Raw genomic sequence first — 17,500 nt, 5'->3', positions numbered from 1 at the left:
TGGTAATCCCAGAGCAATGAGGCCACAAAATCCGCAGCAAATGAGGTAGAGCGGCGACCGAAAGAGAAAGAGAAGGTGAAAAGGAAATTAAACCCACTCCCCCTCCTCCCCTCCTCCCCACACTCCTGCCTCCATCTACTCCTCCTCCTCTCCTCCCCCCTTCCCCTTTGGCTCGGAGCCTCGGCCGACCTCTTTAATTCTGCAGGTGAAAGCCATAACATCAGTCAGAGTCCGCTGTGGTCACAGATAATTGGCTCCATCGGAGCAAGCGAGACAATGTCAACATAATTTGTTCCCCTCTCTTTTCATTTTCATAACCCCAGCCTGGGCTGCACACTGTTATGTATCAAAGGTTAAAGCGCCGCCCGGCCGTCAGCACGTCTGAGCCTCGGAGAGAAGCGTAAGCAGGATTGTTTGGTCCTTCTTTGTTCCCTTACTTTTACTTCTCAAAGTGTTTATTTGACTCGTTGCATCCATGCATACTTTTCTTTTGGTGTTTCTTTTGACCAGCTCCGCATACTTTTTCTTTTCAAAGTGTTTTGGACCAGGTACCTCCATACTTGTCTTTTCAAAGTGTTTATTTATATTGATATGTGTCCTCTTTATGGAGGCTGAAGCAGAACAGCGAATAAAAACTGCCCATAAAGTCTGAATACATTTTTTTTATATAACAAAATATAAATCCATCAGTAGCTGCAAGGTCAGTTGAGATGGATGGGAAATGGTTTATTGTGCGAGTGAACGCTCCGCCACCGCACTGACCTTTAGGGTTATGTCTCCAATATCGCAGCGTGGAAAAGATTTGTAATCCAGAATGGCTCATCCGATCGATACCTTCTGAATACAATGAACCTCTCACGTGTCCTAAGATGCTTTGAGATGGCTAGTCCTCTGGGTGTGCTAGTGCCTGTAATCCATGTAAGTGGTCATTGCTAATGTCGCTAATGAAGCAAATAAAGCATTCAAATGGCGGACGCCTTTCTTACCTTTTCATATATACATACTGGTCTGTAATACAGCAGAGGAGGGCAGCGGACTGGACGTTTAATTCCACTCCCTTCACATTAGCATGTCCTGCATTCAGTTTGGTTAATGGCCTGCGTATGTTTGGACTGAGAAATCCCATTGGCACGGTGCTGCATACATCAGCGATTTTCCACATCGCCCCTGAAATGCTGTCAAAAAGCGAACGTCTTGTGCTAATTTGAAGTATTTTTTTTCAGAGGTTATTTTTCGGCCTATTGAGCAGATAGCCCTGAGTACCTCTGCCGTGCTCACTAATGAGTTCACGCTACACGCTTTTAGTCCTGATTTTCCACTCGCTTTTTGGAGATCGCAGACAAAAGCCCCCAGATCAGAGGCGAGTCGGCCCTCACTCGGCACTCGCAGTCAGTCTCATGTGTGAGCTGCTCAAAGACACGATCCAAGAAACTTACCGATGCCTCGCAGACGCCCGAAAGATATCAAACATTCTAAATATCCAGACCTGTCGCGGAATCCCGAATCCTGTAGTGTTGAAAGTGCTGTGACTGTTGTGACTCGGTTGTGACTGGCAGTGAGGATGTCGACAAGCTTCAGCAAATGAGCGCGCTTGTTTGTTCATTGCAAATCACTGCACATGGATTGCTTGTTTTTTGTGGACATCCATTTTTGGAAGAAAAACATCCTGTATTATGTCTTCAGTCATTCCCCGTGTCACTTCACATGTGTTTTCGTGACAGAACGTAGTTTGGAGACCACACAGACTCGTCAGAGATTCTTCCTGGTGAAAAGTCTTGTAAAGTATGACCCTGCTGCTGTCGATCAGTTATGTAGCGTGCAAACCGGACAAACCCTTGTTCGCAAACCCTTGATTACAGACAGCAAGTTGTGTAGTGTGAGCAGTACATCGATCTGACGACCTTGAAGGTCATGCAGTGTGTCTGTGGCATAAGTGCATACACACTGATTGTACACTGGTAAAATGGCTGTTCTCACCATGTCGTCATTCTGCAGCTATTCTTGAGGTATTGGCAGGTCATTTTACAGGTAGTAAATCAGTATATCCTAGCATTGTTTCCTTGTCCTTGTCAATTTCTTTCTATGTCAATGACAGTTTGTATCCATCATCAAAGCTTGCCAATGAAATATAGATCAGCATCTCATGCACAACTCATGGTTTAGTGTTTGTGAGTGAGTCTCCTGTTTTCTCTTGTTACATATAGTCAATTCTGTCAATATTTTACACAATTAGGTGAAAAGGTGATATTGCGATTATTGTCATTTGGGATTGAGCAATAATAAACACATGGTATCACGAGTCTCATGAGTCTACTTGCTTGAGCAGATCAATAGTATTCCCTTCAACTGTACATAAGACTACACCTTAACTACATCGTTATTTTAAACTGGGCAATCGAAGCGAATGTTATGATATTACCCTGTACATAAAGGTGGACATTTGAGCTGCCAACCGGGTCAGAACTGACTGGACCCTGGACTCCTGCCATTATAGGAATTCCTGTGTTGTTTGCAATAGCTTGCCTGTGAAAAAGTAGCCTTTTTTCTGCTAGCTGTGAACACATGTATAGGCTATTATAAGTGTAGGCAACACACCTTATCTATACTCAGCGTGAATTTATTATTTCAATAATTAATAAAATGATTAGTGCATAGCTTACCAACTGATAAAATCCTTAATGTATAGGTGCACTTTCAACTGGGGTCGCGGCTGAAATGATAGTTAGAATGGAGTTATCCTTGACACAATAGCATTTTATTCATACCTTTAGCTAGTAGATCTTACTAGAACTTACTTCTTGCGTCAATTTCAGAACTGTAGCCCATATGTAGGCTAGAACTTAATTATCCTACTTGTTTTCACACTGTTCTTACGTGATCTTACTTCTCAATCATATTAAATATGGGCAAAACGGACACAACATAGCATAGCCTACAACAAGAAATGTTTATCAAATTACGCATTTACTCTGATGGCAATGTCAACAAGCCTCCCTTGCCTTTTTGGACGCCATTGGTGTTTATTTAAACTCTTTATAGCCATGAATTAGGCAATGAAAGAGCAGTACTCGAGCCAAAAACTCAGCCTGTGTTGACAAACGCGTCCTTTTATGTGAATGCTCACAGATTCCCAAGCCTGCATTGAGTCAACGGACATCTTAATCACCAGTGTAGTACCGTTAAACAGCAATTTAGGTTTGTCAACCCTGGCTTTCCTTGATTTTCCTTGATAACCCCTAGTAAAATCTACACTAAACTCCCTTCATAGTACAGCTCTCTCTGGTCTATAGTCATGTGACAACACACTGCTTCACTGGATGAAGAGAGACCGATTGGTCATCTCTTTGTAATGGGCAAACAGAGAATAGGATGTCACATTCACACACGCACATTTTTGATTAAATTCAATCGCAGCCTTTTGAGGTTGTAAAATGGCACCGACTGACATCGCAATTGCAATTAGATTAATCGTGCAGCACTAGATGAAACCCATCGTACATTATACCAAGGATATGGATATTAAAGATGAAATATATTTTTACATTTCCCATGTGTGGAACAGCTTTTTTAATTTGCATTGGCCATCGGTCAGGACGAGGGTCGGAGAGAGGATGAGATGGGCGGAGTTGATGAGATGGGCGGAGCCATCATGACTGATTAATGATTACTCCCTCCCACTGCTCTTTATGCCCCTCCTCTCGTCCGTCTCTGTGTTCTATCGCTCTCTCTCTCTCTCTCTCTCTCTCTATGTCTTTGTCACATGTTCTGTGTCCTCTCTTTCTCTTACCTTCTCCTTCGCCTCATGCTTCTCCGTGTCCTCATGCACTACACCTGCTGTCTCGCCAGTCGCCACATACCTCAGGTTGACATTTATGAACATATTAATTTATTATGTAATTGCTTTCATGGTTTTGGAAGGCTCTGAAATTACCATCTGAATGTCCTTTATAGTACCTAATGCCCTTTGTAATACCTACAGCCTGGATATCCTTTTCAAAGTAATTTCATTAACCTTGTTCATAACGAACATCACGTTAATTGCCGAATTGCCACATTAAATACCAAATTACAATAACAGAAAGCTGTAAAATGCAATAGCTGCTCATCACTGGAAGGTCTGGTGTGCCCATAAAGATATGCTTTTCAAGCACATTTCAAACGAAAAACGTCCCCATTGTATTGCTTTCACGGGTAGAATGTGATATTTATTATCTGACTGTGTGGCGTAGGCTTTGAGTCTCACTCTCTTCCTCCCTTTGTCCCTCTCCTCCCTCTGCAGTGATGGGCGTAGTGGAGTCGCGCGGCGTGCTGAGGAAGATCAGCGACATGCTGGAGGTCATCATGAAGCGCGTCGACAGTCTGTCCCGGCTGGACAACACCAGCGATTCACGCCGCCTGGAGGAGCTGAGCTCCGCCATTAACAGGTGGGTTTGTGTTCAGGTCCACTGCTGGTGCTTCTGGACTGTCTCTGGGGAACACTACCAATACTAATCTATACAGCATGCAGCAGTGCTCTCTAGCCCTGTCCAACCCGCTGCTTATGAGGAGACACTGTGAAGGCATGCTGTAACCAGCTAGTTATTCTACCAATTGTAATGTGAGGATTAGATTCAACGCTTGAAGCGGTTCAAAAGACTCATTGCAGCTTACGGAAGCAGGGATATGTCATTCTGCTTGTGTCTGCACTTTAACCCGATTATATATATTTAAGTTAAGGTGTGGATGTAGGCCAGGTTGCTTGTTGTTTTTTGTAGAAGTTTTCGGCTCTTTTACGATGTCTTTTATTATAGAGGCCTACTGTTTGTGTGGAGCTGCACCTAGCATTGTGTTGTACTGCTCAGGATACCACTACTTAGCAATTGTGTGGTTTGTGAGCCAATGGTGCTGTTGCAGCAGTTAGATCCAGGCAGTACGTTTTAGATGTAGAGAAAGGCACTGGATCCACTCCTCGTAATGAGTCCGGTGCCTCTTCATAGCAATGTTTGTTGTTGTCGTTTAATTAGGAGAATATTCACGCTTGGAGACTTTGCATTTCCTGTCTGACAGGAATGCGATACAGCCCTGTGAGATAGGGAGAGAGCCACTGAGACAGAGAGTTAGGAAGACAGAGAAGGGGGGGGGGGGGGGGGGGGGGTATAACGGGTGTAACTGACAAGATCTTCTCGTCTTAAGATTGGTTCATGTTTCGGTTTCTTTTCTTTTACGCAGTCGTTATTGTGACACGCTCTGACAAGGGCTTCTAAAGATCCGTCCGCTCTGGCACAGACCCCCCATCCACCCCCCATCCCCCTTGGCCGCTATCATCCCTCATCTCCTGATCACTCGTTTCCTCTGCGCCGCGTGACGACGCTTCCTCAAAGGGAATGAGGGATGAGGGAGGACAACAGGAGAGAAGAAAAAAATAGTCGAGGTAGCCGTACCTCCGTCTTTGGACTCAGTATTTATTGCAATTTTTCAACATGCCGTAACCCTCTCTGGAACTACACTGAAGACATGTACGCGACATAGCAGTCAGTTCGCTGAAGCCCTAAGCACTGAACACATGTATGTCACATAGCAATCAGTTCACTGAAGCTGAAGCCCTAAGCACTGAACAGGTTTTTCTTCCTTGTTCCTGTGGAGCCACCGCCCGCCTCATTACAGTTTCCACATGTACCGGAGCAGTCATGCGTGTTCTGTAGTTTGTTAGCGTTGCAAAAATGTGATTAATATAATCTGGCACAGGAGTTAACTGAAATCAATGGCTTGTAATGCTCTACACTCCATCAGGTAGCTGTGACCTTGCTCCGGGATCGGGGTGATTACAGGAAGCTGGCTTTTTATTGCCAGCCTTAACAAGCACCGGCTATGGGATCTCCAGGAAGAGGGGTCACGCACCGTTGCACCATGTCAGGGCCCTGGCTTAAGACGGGGGGAGATATAGGTGGGTCATCTCTGACCTGCCCTGACTGATGGACTGACGGCCCTGACTGTGCTTTTCCCACAGTTTAGCTCTTCTTCCTCCTCCCTCCAGATGAAGATGGGAGGGGTGGGGTGGGGTGGGGTGGTTGTGAAGGGTTGGCAAACCCCCTAGTGAATGGGTTTGAAGGGTTCAGTTGAGGTAATGGCAAAAATCGAAGCCAGCTCCTGGGAAGTGAACCAGAATTCAGGCCCCTTTTTTTTTTAATGGGGTGCCATGGCAGAGCACAAAAGCGAAGCCCCTGACAGAGCTCCCTGATTGGGCAGACAGCGAGTGCCAGAGCCCCCTTGACGAGGCACCCTGCGTCCAGGATTAATGTAGCCTTGGCGGGGGAGGCTGGCTATGTGACTCGGTTGCCATGCGAGACGAGCCATGTCTTCCTCCTCTCTCGCTGCTCCCATAGAAACCCATTAAAGCCCCAGACATACCCCCCTGTCTCAAATCTGGGTCTTGGTGTTCCATACACCAAATTAATCAATTAAAGTGAAGTGTGGCCTCGCATTCAATTTACTTGAGTGGATCCAACACACAAAACACATTTCAGATTACATATCTTTGGAATAGCCTGTCAAGCTAATTCCACCAATATAAGCAAGAGGCAATGAGTGTGACATGGCTCAAGATTTGGCATTATTCCATTTTGGAATGTTAATGAAACACATTTGTATAATTCTGTGCCCTATGCACGACACACTTGGCGACGGTTTCTATGCACCAGTGTGCAGTACGTTGAAGTGTTGCGTGAGGTTGCGTGAGGTCTTTGCTTACTTTCATTGATTCATTGCACAGAAGACCTTCAAGATCCACGTCCAGTCTAAGTTCTATATCTAAGCCAAGCACAGGTTCATGGAGTCTTGATTTGTCATTTTGTTTCATTGTACGTCTTTATGCACTACAGTCTGATAATCAAAACCTTTGGGCTGTGTTTGCTCAGATAATCCAACCATCCCTCCCACAACATCAGATCATTTTATTAAGTATAATAATTTAATGATGTTTGTTTGTCTCTAAACAAACAATCACAGCCCTGGTCTCAAAGAGCTGCGTTTTGGATTACATCATTTAAAGCAAGTGCAAAGTTGTATTTCTCACTGTTTAGTGCAGACTGGAATTCTTCACTTTCCGCATTGTGTTTGGTGCAGGTGTGCAGGTGTGCAGCTGTTGAGGCGTGAATTGAGTAGCGTTATTGGCTGACAAAACACAATATGATCACTATGATCATCTGTTTTTATGTTCCACTTTACCCGACTTTACATATAATGTTGCAGACATAACATTTAAAGATGAACCTTCACCTTCAGATTGGGCATCTTTGCTGTATTTTTAGCATGATTAAAGCACAGCCCTATCTCTGTGTGGTTAGCGTAGCTGCACTCCTGCTGAGGGACATTATAGGTCTGGCTGGGCGACGCTACACTGATGCTCCCTGACATGGCCAGGACTCCTCGGCAGTAAGGCCACATCGCCGTTGCCTTCCCGACTCGCAGCGCGGCGGCAGTGATATGCCTCCCTCCCTCCTTCGCGTGAGCCAACGAGACGTAATATCCCCGGCCTATATCTGAGATTTGCCCCGCAGGCCCGGCATTTGTGCAAGGCAGAGGAATTTGAGGAAAGAGAAAGGAAGGTATAAACTAGGGTAAGAGGGAGAGAGAGAGAGAGAGAGAGAGAGAGAGAGAATGAGAGAGATAGGAAGAGAATGATACTGGGGAGAAGGAGAGAGAGAGCGAGAGAGAGAGAGAGAGAGAGAGAGAGAATGAGACAGCAAGAGAGAGCAAGAGTGCTCTCTTCACCCAATCTTCCAGCTTCCTCACGGGGCGATGTGGGTCGTCAGGGCGATGTGGGTCGTCCGTGAGAGCGGGCTGCGCCTCAGGCAGCTCCATCACATTAAGGCTCAGCGTTAGCTCCCTCCTCCTATCTGCCCATTATGAGCTAATAAGCGCGCACAGAACACTATAGCAAAGGGGGGAAAACTCTCTTTTTGGTTCAGGCAATCCCTTTGAAGGCAAAGATATAAGCTTGGGGTATTGCCCCATCGCCCAGACTAGCGTGATTTGCTAGTTAGCGTCACACAATGGCGTCAGTGATGACAGTGAAAGTGTGAACCACTCTCGGCCACACTGACGAACAAGATTCTCCTCAAGCTTCCCCTCCCTCACCCCCACCCACCCTCTTCGCCCCCCTTCCTACAGCTAAGACTGAAGTCGTCGTCTAAGACTCACAGCTCAAGTAGCTCGCTCCCACTATTTTGGACAGCAAGCTAATCACAGGGAACCTTTAGCGCCCATACTCGGCAGCGAGCGAAGGAGCTAGCTTAGCGTGACTGTCAGTCTATTTAAGCTGCTGCTTGTTCTTACTCCCCCTCTCCGCCATTCAGTTCAGTGCTTGACATTTATTTCCATGTACCTGACAGACAATGACACCAGCTATTGCGTTCACACACAATCTGCCATTATCTGACATTTAGGTAATGTTACTTTCAAGCACTGGTTGATGGGTTTAAATGGCTTGACGGTACCAGAACCATTGAACAAGATGCAGGATGCATTTTCTGTCACGCAAACCAAACTCACACATACTGTACTCTCTACTTTCCTTCTTCTCTCTCTGTGTCGCTCTCCCTCTCCTTCCCTCACTATCTTTCTCTTTATGTAGTTCTCTCTCTCTCTCTTTCTGTAACTCTCTCTCTCTCTCTCTTCTTCCCCTCTCTCTGCTCCCCTGTGGCAGCTGCTGGTGACAGGTTGGGTGGGGGGTGGGGTGGGGTGGGGTGGGGTGGGGTGGCAGCAGGGACAGTCAGAGAGGCCATAACCCTCAGCGGGCAGCAAGACCCAGAGTATCCTCCCCAGGGATCACTCCTTGCCTGACAGTCTGCTGTTAGGAAGGTCACCGTGGGGCACTCGAGGGGACTCTCTTGAAGAGCTGTTGAAAGGGGGGACTGGGCTGAGTAGTTCCCACTACCGGGGGGATTTAGTTCAACTCAAATGATAATTAAGGATTTTCACTCTGAAATGAGGCGCTGGAGGGAGATGGTTATAAAAGAAGGAGCCTGCCGCCGGTGGGACCCAGTGGGACCCAGTGGCTTTCTAAAGGGGAAATCAATGTCGTTTGGCAGACTTGCGTACGCAGAGGACACGGACATGAAGACAAAGAGGCATCCATCAGGAGGAGCGCTCCTCGGGACTGCCACGTGTGCCGAGAGGACAACACGATGGTCTGCTTTTTAATAGTGCACCCCTCAGGGCTAAAGAAAAAAAAGTGGTGGTGATCAAAATAGCTGGCACCGTAACCTCGCTCTCACGCAAACTGCGTGAGCCAGACAGCTCGTGCAAAGTGGCGTCTTGGGATGATAGCATGTTTATTTCGAATGCTTTGTGTGCACATGACCTTTCCAGTAGTGTTACATATCACCTGGGGAGTGTAAAAACACATGTTTTTAAAGAATGTTCTACATAGTTTATCATCTCCACGTGTGTCCAATTAGCAAAAGTGTGCAAAAATGTTTAATTATAAATAACGTAGCTGGGCCACAAGTTTTTGTTTCGATCCCTCTTGTAGACTTCTCCTACAAGGCCCTGACTTCAAACTGGTAGTCAGTGTGAGTGAGGTAACATCTCCTCTTGTTTTGTTTATTGTATAACTGCAGCTTCAATGAATTTCATTGCCATTGCATCTGGTAATCCTTTGCATGAGATGCTAAGTGTACACACACACACACACACAACAGACAGACACACACAGAGACAGAGATAGCGATAAAGAGGGGGAGAGAGGATTTTAGCTTTTTAACTCTCTCAGTTGCCCACCAGACAAGAGTTTCCACTTAGGGGTGCTGGAGCTTTACCCATTAGCCATACCCTGTGTCACCCCAGGCCTGTAGCTACCTCATAGCATATTGCCTCGCTTCACGCTCTTCCTGTCAAATTGGCCTTTTAAGGCCAGTATCTCTCCCAGCCCTTCTATAAAAGCCCCTCTCCAACATCCCCTCCCTCTCCCTCCTGTCCTTCCATTTGCCATTCAGTATGGCTGGCAACACAGGGCAGTTAGTCTTATCCCAGGGCACAAATTGTATCGACAGTGTGGGACCTTTTCTATTTAACGCTTCATCCAAGTACCTCGCAATTAGTGTCTGTGTTTGTTTTAAAGGGGGGAAGCAGAGACCGGGAAAGTTTCACAGGAAGTGGCTCGTTAGCCAGTGCTAATCTCTTTAGTCGCCTTGTAGCGTCCTGTCGGACAAATTACAGCGTGTATCGACTCGCGCGTATTGAGTTGCAGATAATTTTATTTGTCGCAGGGATTTCACTCACTGTGCTTTCAGGTTCGTTGCATTGTGCTTCCAGGTATGCTTAGCTCCGCTCCGGAGTCATGATGCAGTGCTTTTGAAACTGCTTACCGGTGTTTCTCAGGAGTCAGGCTGACTGATTCGATTTCCTCAGGGTCTACTCAACGCATTCGTCTCCCATAACTTTACCCCCGGTAGCCTGTTTGTTGCCTCAGTTTGTATGCTAATTATGTAAGAGAGACACATGTGAACTTGATGTACTTTATGAACTGAAGGACCTTAGAAGTTGGGGGTCAGGCCTTTTTTATGTTTGTGCGTGGGTGTGTGCTATGCCCCCAAGTGTCTGAGTGACCTGAGCGACCTCTCGGACCTCACGAGTACACGTCTCCCTGGGCCTTTAAGTTATACATGCATGTGTGCATCTCTCCACATTTCTGCCAGCAGCCCACACAGTTGACTCACCGGTTTAACCTGAGTCCTGAAGCAGAGTTTGTGCCTCGCTGGAGTGGTTTAATCTGCACACAGGAAACTAATTCCACCCTCCAAACATTAGTTATATTATTTCTTAGTAATAATGTGAAGCTATGCGCATAAATTATATAAAACCAATAACACAAAAACAAGTCACGCAAATGTGAAGTAAATAAATGTATGAGGCCTACCTCTTACAGGGTTTAGATATTTTCTTCTTTATTCCATTGGAATTTCAAATAGCAAATTGGCTAAATGTTAAGTTTAGCCTATAAGATCTTTAGCTTTCTTACATTAGGTAGCTAAACTTGGCTGTTGCATGCCCGGTATGCATGCATTGTGTTGGCTAATGTTCCAGTATTAACACCTTCAGACATACATTTAAGAGATGCAAGAGTGTCATCCTGAAGGTTTTTTTCTCTTTTCTTTTCCTGAATCTGTTTGCCTTTCCACAATTTTTCCTTCATTAACTGTAGTCTGTAGCCTTCATATGGTCACTGTGAGGGTTGTCAGGTGCAATCAAACCAAACCACAGGGAGAGAGGAGGGGACACCACAATCCTTCATGTTATTACTGTGGTCAAATATAAGTATAAGTATAGTAGGCAGTTGATTATTGTTATCCATTTAGATTTATATAAATGTATTTATTTTTGGTGTTTCTTAGTGCTCTTGGTCTCCTACGCACAGTGTGTGCCCTGCATGTACATAGCAGCGGCCCTGTGTGACTTCTCCTTGGTAGTTGATATGTGTGTGTGTGTGTGTGTGCTTTGTTTTCTCACCTCTCAGGATGCAGCCAGCAGGACTGGTGGAGCGCATTCAGGCCATCGCCCAGAACGTCTCCAACATGGCGGTGCGGGTGGAGCAGATTCTACAGAATAGCATGGCAGCAGGGAGAGGTTTGTTAGCTTTTTGGACCTGTGTTGTCAGATGTAGCCCTATTTACTTTATCTACTTCTATCTATTCTTATGTACTTTATTTACTTTATCTTTATGGTCTAGCATTATCATACAAATGGTTGCCCGTGCGTGCTTGTATTTCTCTTCTGATGCTCTTCGCATAGAATTGGATTCCCATGGTTATAGGCGTGTGTGTGTGTGCGCGGCGAACAGTTCTGCCTTTCGAGCGTGATAAATCGGGGGCCGCCTGTAGACGCCTGCTCGCTTGCGTAAAAGGAAACCGCTGGGATGTGAGGGATGGGGCGCACTCCGTGATTTGTGGAGCAAATTCCCTTAATGCGAGGAAATAAATGCAGCCCGTGCCCCTATAAAAACAAATTAAGCACGCCGTGGCGGGCGCACAGGGTGGGAGACAAGATTCAATGAGGTCTAAAGTCAACTCGCATTTCCACTCCATGCCTCCACTTGATGGCTCTGCTCGCACGCCAGGACCCAGGCCTCGCGGTCCACTGCTGTGCTTTAATCATACCATCAATTATTCTCTCCAGGCCAAGTTGATGCAGACGTATTTTTCCTCCTCAACGTTTTTTTTTTCTCCTCCTTCTTCTTCTTCCTCCTCTGCACCCGTTGGCGTGGCCAGAGCCCTGTAGGCACACCAGGTTGCATCTGCTTCCCACTAAACGGTTCCTGTGCGAAACAAGTTCCCTTTATTATTATTATCTTGCTGCCTTTTGTTCTGCGTGCAGTTTGTACTGTTGTGTGTGTGTGAGGGGGAAGATCCTGTGTGATGATGGAGGAGTGAAGGGGGCGAGCGCTGGCACTGCGTTCAAACGTGATTCGCTCGTGACTCACTTCAGAGGCGGAGTTCGGAGGCCAACATGCAGCAAACGTGTCTTCATCGGCCCTTTTGGTTTTCATTTTTTTTTTCCCGTTACATTATTATTCTCATTGTCACACTCAACTGGGTTTACTTATATTATATTATATATAGAGATATATATTTATATATATATATAGATATATATATATATAACCCTTTCGGTTATTATTTTTTTCCTGTTACATTATTATTCTCATTGTCACACTCAACTGGGTTTACTTATATATACTATATATATATACATATATACACGCATATATATAGTTAGGCCCAGACACTTTTAATTGTCACTGCTATAGTAATGGAGTCGCATCCACAATGTCTTTCTCCCAGAGCTGTGTGCGGGCCCTCTGGGGACTGTAGGAGCCCTCTCTCTGTCTTCCATTAGGGGAAATGAGAGGCAGTCGGAGAGGAGCTCCGTGATGTAATAGTGGTGCATTCCCCCAGCCTCTTCCCTGGGCCGCCCCTGCCTACTGAGAGGCCTGTTAGCCAACCCAATGGAGCAATTAATGTGATGACTGCGGTCCCAATGAGTACGAGGATTCCCTCAGTGGACTAAATCATTTGGGAACTCACTTTCTCTCTTTTCGCTCTCTCTCTCTCTCGTTCTTTCTCTCTTTCTTTGTCTTTCCTTGGACTGGTTAATCACGCTCTCCATACAGGGCAGGTACCTTGAAAGTGAGATATATCTGCGTGCCCTGTGAAACATGTGATATGGATGATGTGACAACACAAGGTCTAATATTAGATGCTGTTGAGATTCTCATTTTCCACAACATAGCACTCCCTCGTCTAGCTCACGGTGTGTCGACAACTACAGAATATATATCTTGATTAATGTATCACGCTCGTCCGTGTCATCTTATCTCCAGAGTTATAACAACCAGTGCATAGTGCATCATGCAGGCAGTGTGAGTGAGGTCGTATATCTCCATCAAATTCAGCCATGTTGCCCCTGTGACACCATCATGCATCTTTATGAGGTTGACTCTACGGGACTAAGATGTCCTCTCTCTCTCTCCGTAGCTGTCAGAGACGGGACGACGGGCCAGTGCGAAATTCCCAGAGATCCCCGCTACCCAGATTGTCCCGGAAAAGTGGAAGTAAGTCACACTATTCCACATGAATTAATTAATTAATTAATGAATGAATGAATGAATGAATGAATGAATGAATGAATGAATGGGACCACTTCCAAAACACCTTCCAGGCACTTGCCTAAATCTTTGAAAGACCCTTTACATCAGAGGTCGCCAAACCGTTGATCGTGATCGACGTGTCGATCTCGAAGACCTTCCCTGTCAATCTCCAAAATAAAAAAAAAATAAAAAAATATTTGAACATTTTCTGAAGTGTCTTCTGAAATGTTTTCTTACGGACTTCGGAAGACCAACGTCAGAAAAGATAACGTTTACATATATCTTTGGGGACATCTCACGTCACATCTCACAACTTTTCTTTCCACCCAGCAGCCCTGTAGCTGTTCTAAAAGAGTGAGGATCAGACTGATTACACTCCACAACCTGGAGTTAGAGCATATAGCCCCAGGGTATCTGAGACATCTACATCGCCGCCGCTGGTTTTAGTTACCATCCAAATCAAACATCTGATTGTAAGACTCTGCGGTACTGCTGCTGCTACTGTAGTAATACAACTGAGGGCTTTAATTAGCCTGATCAGCTGGTTCAAGGGAGTTGTATTTGGGTTGCAACTAGTCTCTTGGGACCAGACGTGATTAACGCACCAGCGAGTTCAGTTCAGTCTAGATATAACTCATGGAGAATAAGGACTGGAGGCGCGTTGGAAGATCCACCCCTCCCCTTTCCCCTCTACTTGTAGCCAAACACTTTTCTATCTTCCTTCAAGGCTCACCTTCAGAAGGTGTGTGGGTTGGCTTAGAAATGTCAAATGCCATTAATATTATATTCATTCCCACCTATATTTAGTCCACATGTCATTATGGCTGTCTCCAGACAGATGTAAGTGATAATGGCTGCCGAGGTGTCCTGTTATACAAAAATATTGGATGAGGCAGAGATCTCCATGACTCAGCAACATGGGCAGCTTTTCAATCAATCGTTATTAACTGTGGTTGTTATAGTTACCATGCAAAGTTTCCAGAGCATTGACATAGAACGGTGATTAAACCTTTTTTTGACCAGATCTGCTTCATAGGTGTCCCTTTATACAGGAATATTGGGACACCTGCCAGCCAATCAGAGAACTAATATTTCCTGTCACCATGGTATAAGTGTTAAAATATTCCTAATAACGCATACATAAGGTCGCAACCAAACTCTGCAGCAGAGAAGATGTTCAGGAACATTGTTTCTATTGCGGTACATTACATTTCAATTGCGGTAGTGTGCTAACCACCACCACCACCACACCTTTGTGTTTCAGTGGATGCGAGCCAGGTGGACCTCGGACCCCTGCTATGCCTTCTACGGTGTGGACGGCTCGGACTGCTCCTTCCTCATCTACCTGAGTGAGGTGGAGTGGTTCTGCCCCCCACTGGCCTGGAGGAACCACACCACCTCACCCACTACGAAGAAGAGCTCCACTAAGAGACAGGTGAGAGGCCCTCCAGCAACCATGTCCAACCTACTAGCACTGCCTGGCCCTCCAGCAACCATGTCCAACCTACCAGCACTGCCTTGCACCTCCAGCAACCATGTCCCAACCTACCAGCACTGCCTTGCACCTCCAGCAACCATGTCCCAACCTACCAGCACTGCCTTGAGCATTGAGCATCTGAGGACATAAGGATGAGGCTGAGGCTGCAGTACCTCACACGCTTACACTCTGAGGAGTCGTGGTCTTGGTTTAGGGGGCCCAGTCTTACACTCTGAGGAGTCGTGGTCTTGGTTTAGGGGGCCCAGTCTTACACTCAGAGGAGTCATGGTGTAGGTTTAGGGTGCTCAGTTTTACCACATGTGCTCGCTGTGGCTGCAGGTTTCATAATGACTTAACACCACCACACCTGATTCCCCTACCTGAGCTCCGTCCTCAAACATGAAATGTGAACTGATAGAAACTACCTATACTTTTGAACATTCTCTCTGTAGCTCTCAGTTCCATGGTTGTTGCACGAGGACGCCCTTGAGAAATGCCCCCCTAATCAGTTGTATCAAGTGCTCCTGCTGTGTCGCACTGAATACTGAATACCACACTCCCTACGCCCCTCACCTCTCCCTGATAACGGTGTTTCCATATCTCTAAACACCCATAGATTTAATGCTAACCTTGGAGCTCCGTACCAGATTCTGCATACACAACACCACAGCGCTGTTGTCTCAGTGAACTGCTTCCCCTGTCCCGCGCGGCCCCGTCCACACGTAGTTCCACCTGGAGGGCTGTGTGTCAGCAGCCTGCGTCCCCTGCGATCAGCAGGAGGTCACGGGGTCACGGCTGCTGCTGCCTCATCTGCTGGCCCGGGACCTTACCTGGAGCAGGTTTCACGCCGGATGGGAGTCATTGGAGTGGATGCACACCGCACACAGTGCTGCTGTTGTCCTCTGCCTGACCCGGGCTTGATGAAGATAATTGTTTTACCGCGTTCATTTCGCTCAGTCATTTTCTTTTGACCCCCACGTTCTCTTCCTGGACGGTCGGTACTCTCTCTGTCTCTCTCTCTCTGACTCTCTCTCTCTCTCTCTCTTTCTCTCTCTCTCTCTCTTTGTTCCTTCCTCCCTTTCCTCCCTCTATCTCCTCTGGTTCTCTCTTTGTCTCTTTCTTTCTCTCTCTCCCTTATCCCCCTCCCCCTGTCTCTTTCTCTCTGTCTATCTTTCTCTACCTCCTCTCTCTCTCCCTATTCTTGTCTTTCTCTGTCTCTGTCTCTCTCTCTCTGTCTCTCATTTCAGCTGCACCTTTCCTTCTGGCCTTTGTGCGCTCTACATGCGTGGCAGAGATGAGCTCTAGATGATCTCCCTGGTGCTGATCTCAGAACTGTGTTTGTTAGGGCTGAAATCTAAGGTACAAGTCTAAGGTGTTCCCATGTCTGCACTAACACTCCGAGGCCTGAGCTGAAGGGAGCTGGGAGACTGAACGGGGGCCTTTTAGTGTCACAGATAATGAGTACCTGAGAGTGTATTTCTGTAGGTCATGTCAGGTTGAACTGTTTTTGTGCTTTGTGTTTTTGTGCTTTGTGTGTGTGTGTGTGTGTGTGTGTGTGTGTGTTTATGTTTATGTGTGTGTGTGTGTGTGTGTGTGTGTGTGTGTGTGTGTGTGTGTGTGTGTGTGTGTGTGTGTGTGTGCTTGTACACAGTCTCTCTTTCTCTGCATGCTCTTGCACGCCTCCCCCTCTGCCTACAAAACACCTTGGCGAGTCGCCCAATTAATCACCCCTGTGTGATCCAGATCTCTCTTTTGTTCCTCATTTTATCATGTGGAGGAGTGTGTGTGTGTGTGTGTGTGTGTGTGTGTGTGTGTGTGTGTGTGTGTGTGTGTGTGTGTGTGTGTGTGTGTGTGTGTGTGTTTGTTTGTTTGTGTACATTGTCTTTGTATACAGTACATGTTTTTGGTTCTTTGTTTTACTGAATGTGTACATGCTTGCAATCTCTCTCTCTTTCTCTGCATGGTCACACCCCCTTCTCTGCCCTTTGTTTACATCTCTTTTGTTCTGTTTATTGTTCATTTTATTGTGTGTGTGTGTGTGTGTGTGTGTGTGTGTGTTTGTGTGTGTGTGTGAGTGTGTGTGCGTGTGTGAGTGTGTGTGTGTGTGTGGTGTGTGTGTAAGTTTGGGTGTGTGTGTGTGTGTTTTCTTTATGTTCTGTGTATTGTGTATTGTGTGAAAGTGTGTGTGTGTGTGTGTTTTCTTTATGTTCTGTGTATTGTGTGTAGGTGGAGGTGTGTGTGTGTGTGTGTGTGTGTGTGTGTGTGTGTGTGTGAGTGTGTTTTCTTTATGCTCTCCTACACCTTACTCTTTGTCTGTAAACATTAAACACTTTGGCAAGTGGCCCACATTACGGCGGCTCTGTGATCCAGATACCGGAGCGTGGCGGCTCTCCACGGCC

At 46.2% G+C, this 17,500-nt stretch overlaps 1 protein-coding gene across 2 annotated transcripts in view; it reads left to right on the top strand.

Moving 5' to 3' along the window:
* The window catches only part of LOC105900199 (alpha-1,6-mannosylglycoprotein 6-beta-N-acetylglucosaminyltransferase B), a 123,968-nt gene that overhangs the window by 32,314 nt on the left and 74,154 nt on the right, over positions 1 to 17,500 (top strand). For both annotated transcript variants that reach the window (XM_031563617.1, XM_031563616.1), the window contains 4 exons: positions 4,280 to 4,424; positions 11,495 to 11,604; positions 13,512 to 13,588; positions 14,889 to 15,059. In XM_031563617.1, coding sequence (XP_031419477.1) covers positions 4,282 to 4,424; positions 11,495 to 11,604; positions 13,512 to 13,588; positions 14,889 to 15,059 — 501 coding nt within the window. In that variant the 5' untranslated portion in view covers positions 4,280 to 4,281. The remainder of the gene's footprint in view (positions 1 to 4,279; positions 4,425 to 11,494; positions 11,605 to 13,511; positions 13,589 to 14,888; positions 15,060 to 17,500) is intronic.

Source organism: Clupea harengus, chromosome 26 (genome assembly GCF_900700415.2).
Source record: "Clupea harengus chromosome 26, Ch_v2.0.2, whole genome shotgun sequence".
In the NCBI taxonomy this organism is placed as follows: Eukaryota; Metazoa; Chordata; class Actinopteri; order Clupeiformes; family Clupeidae; genus Clupea; species Clupea harengus.
Note: the sequence above shows the minus strand (reverse complement) of the source record. Positions and strands in the feature narration are given on the sequence as shown.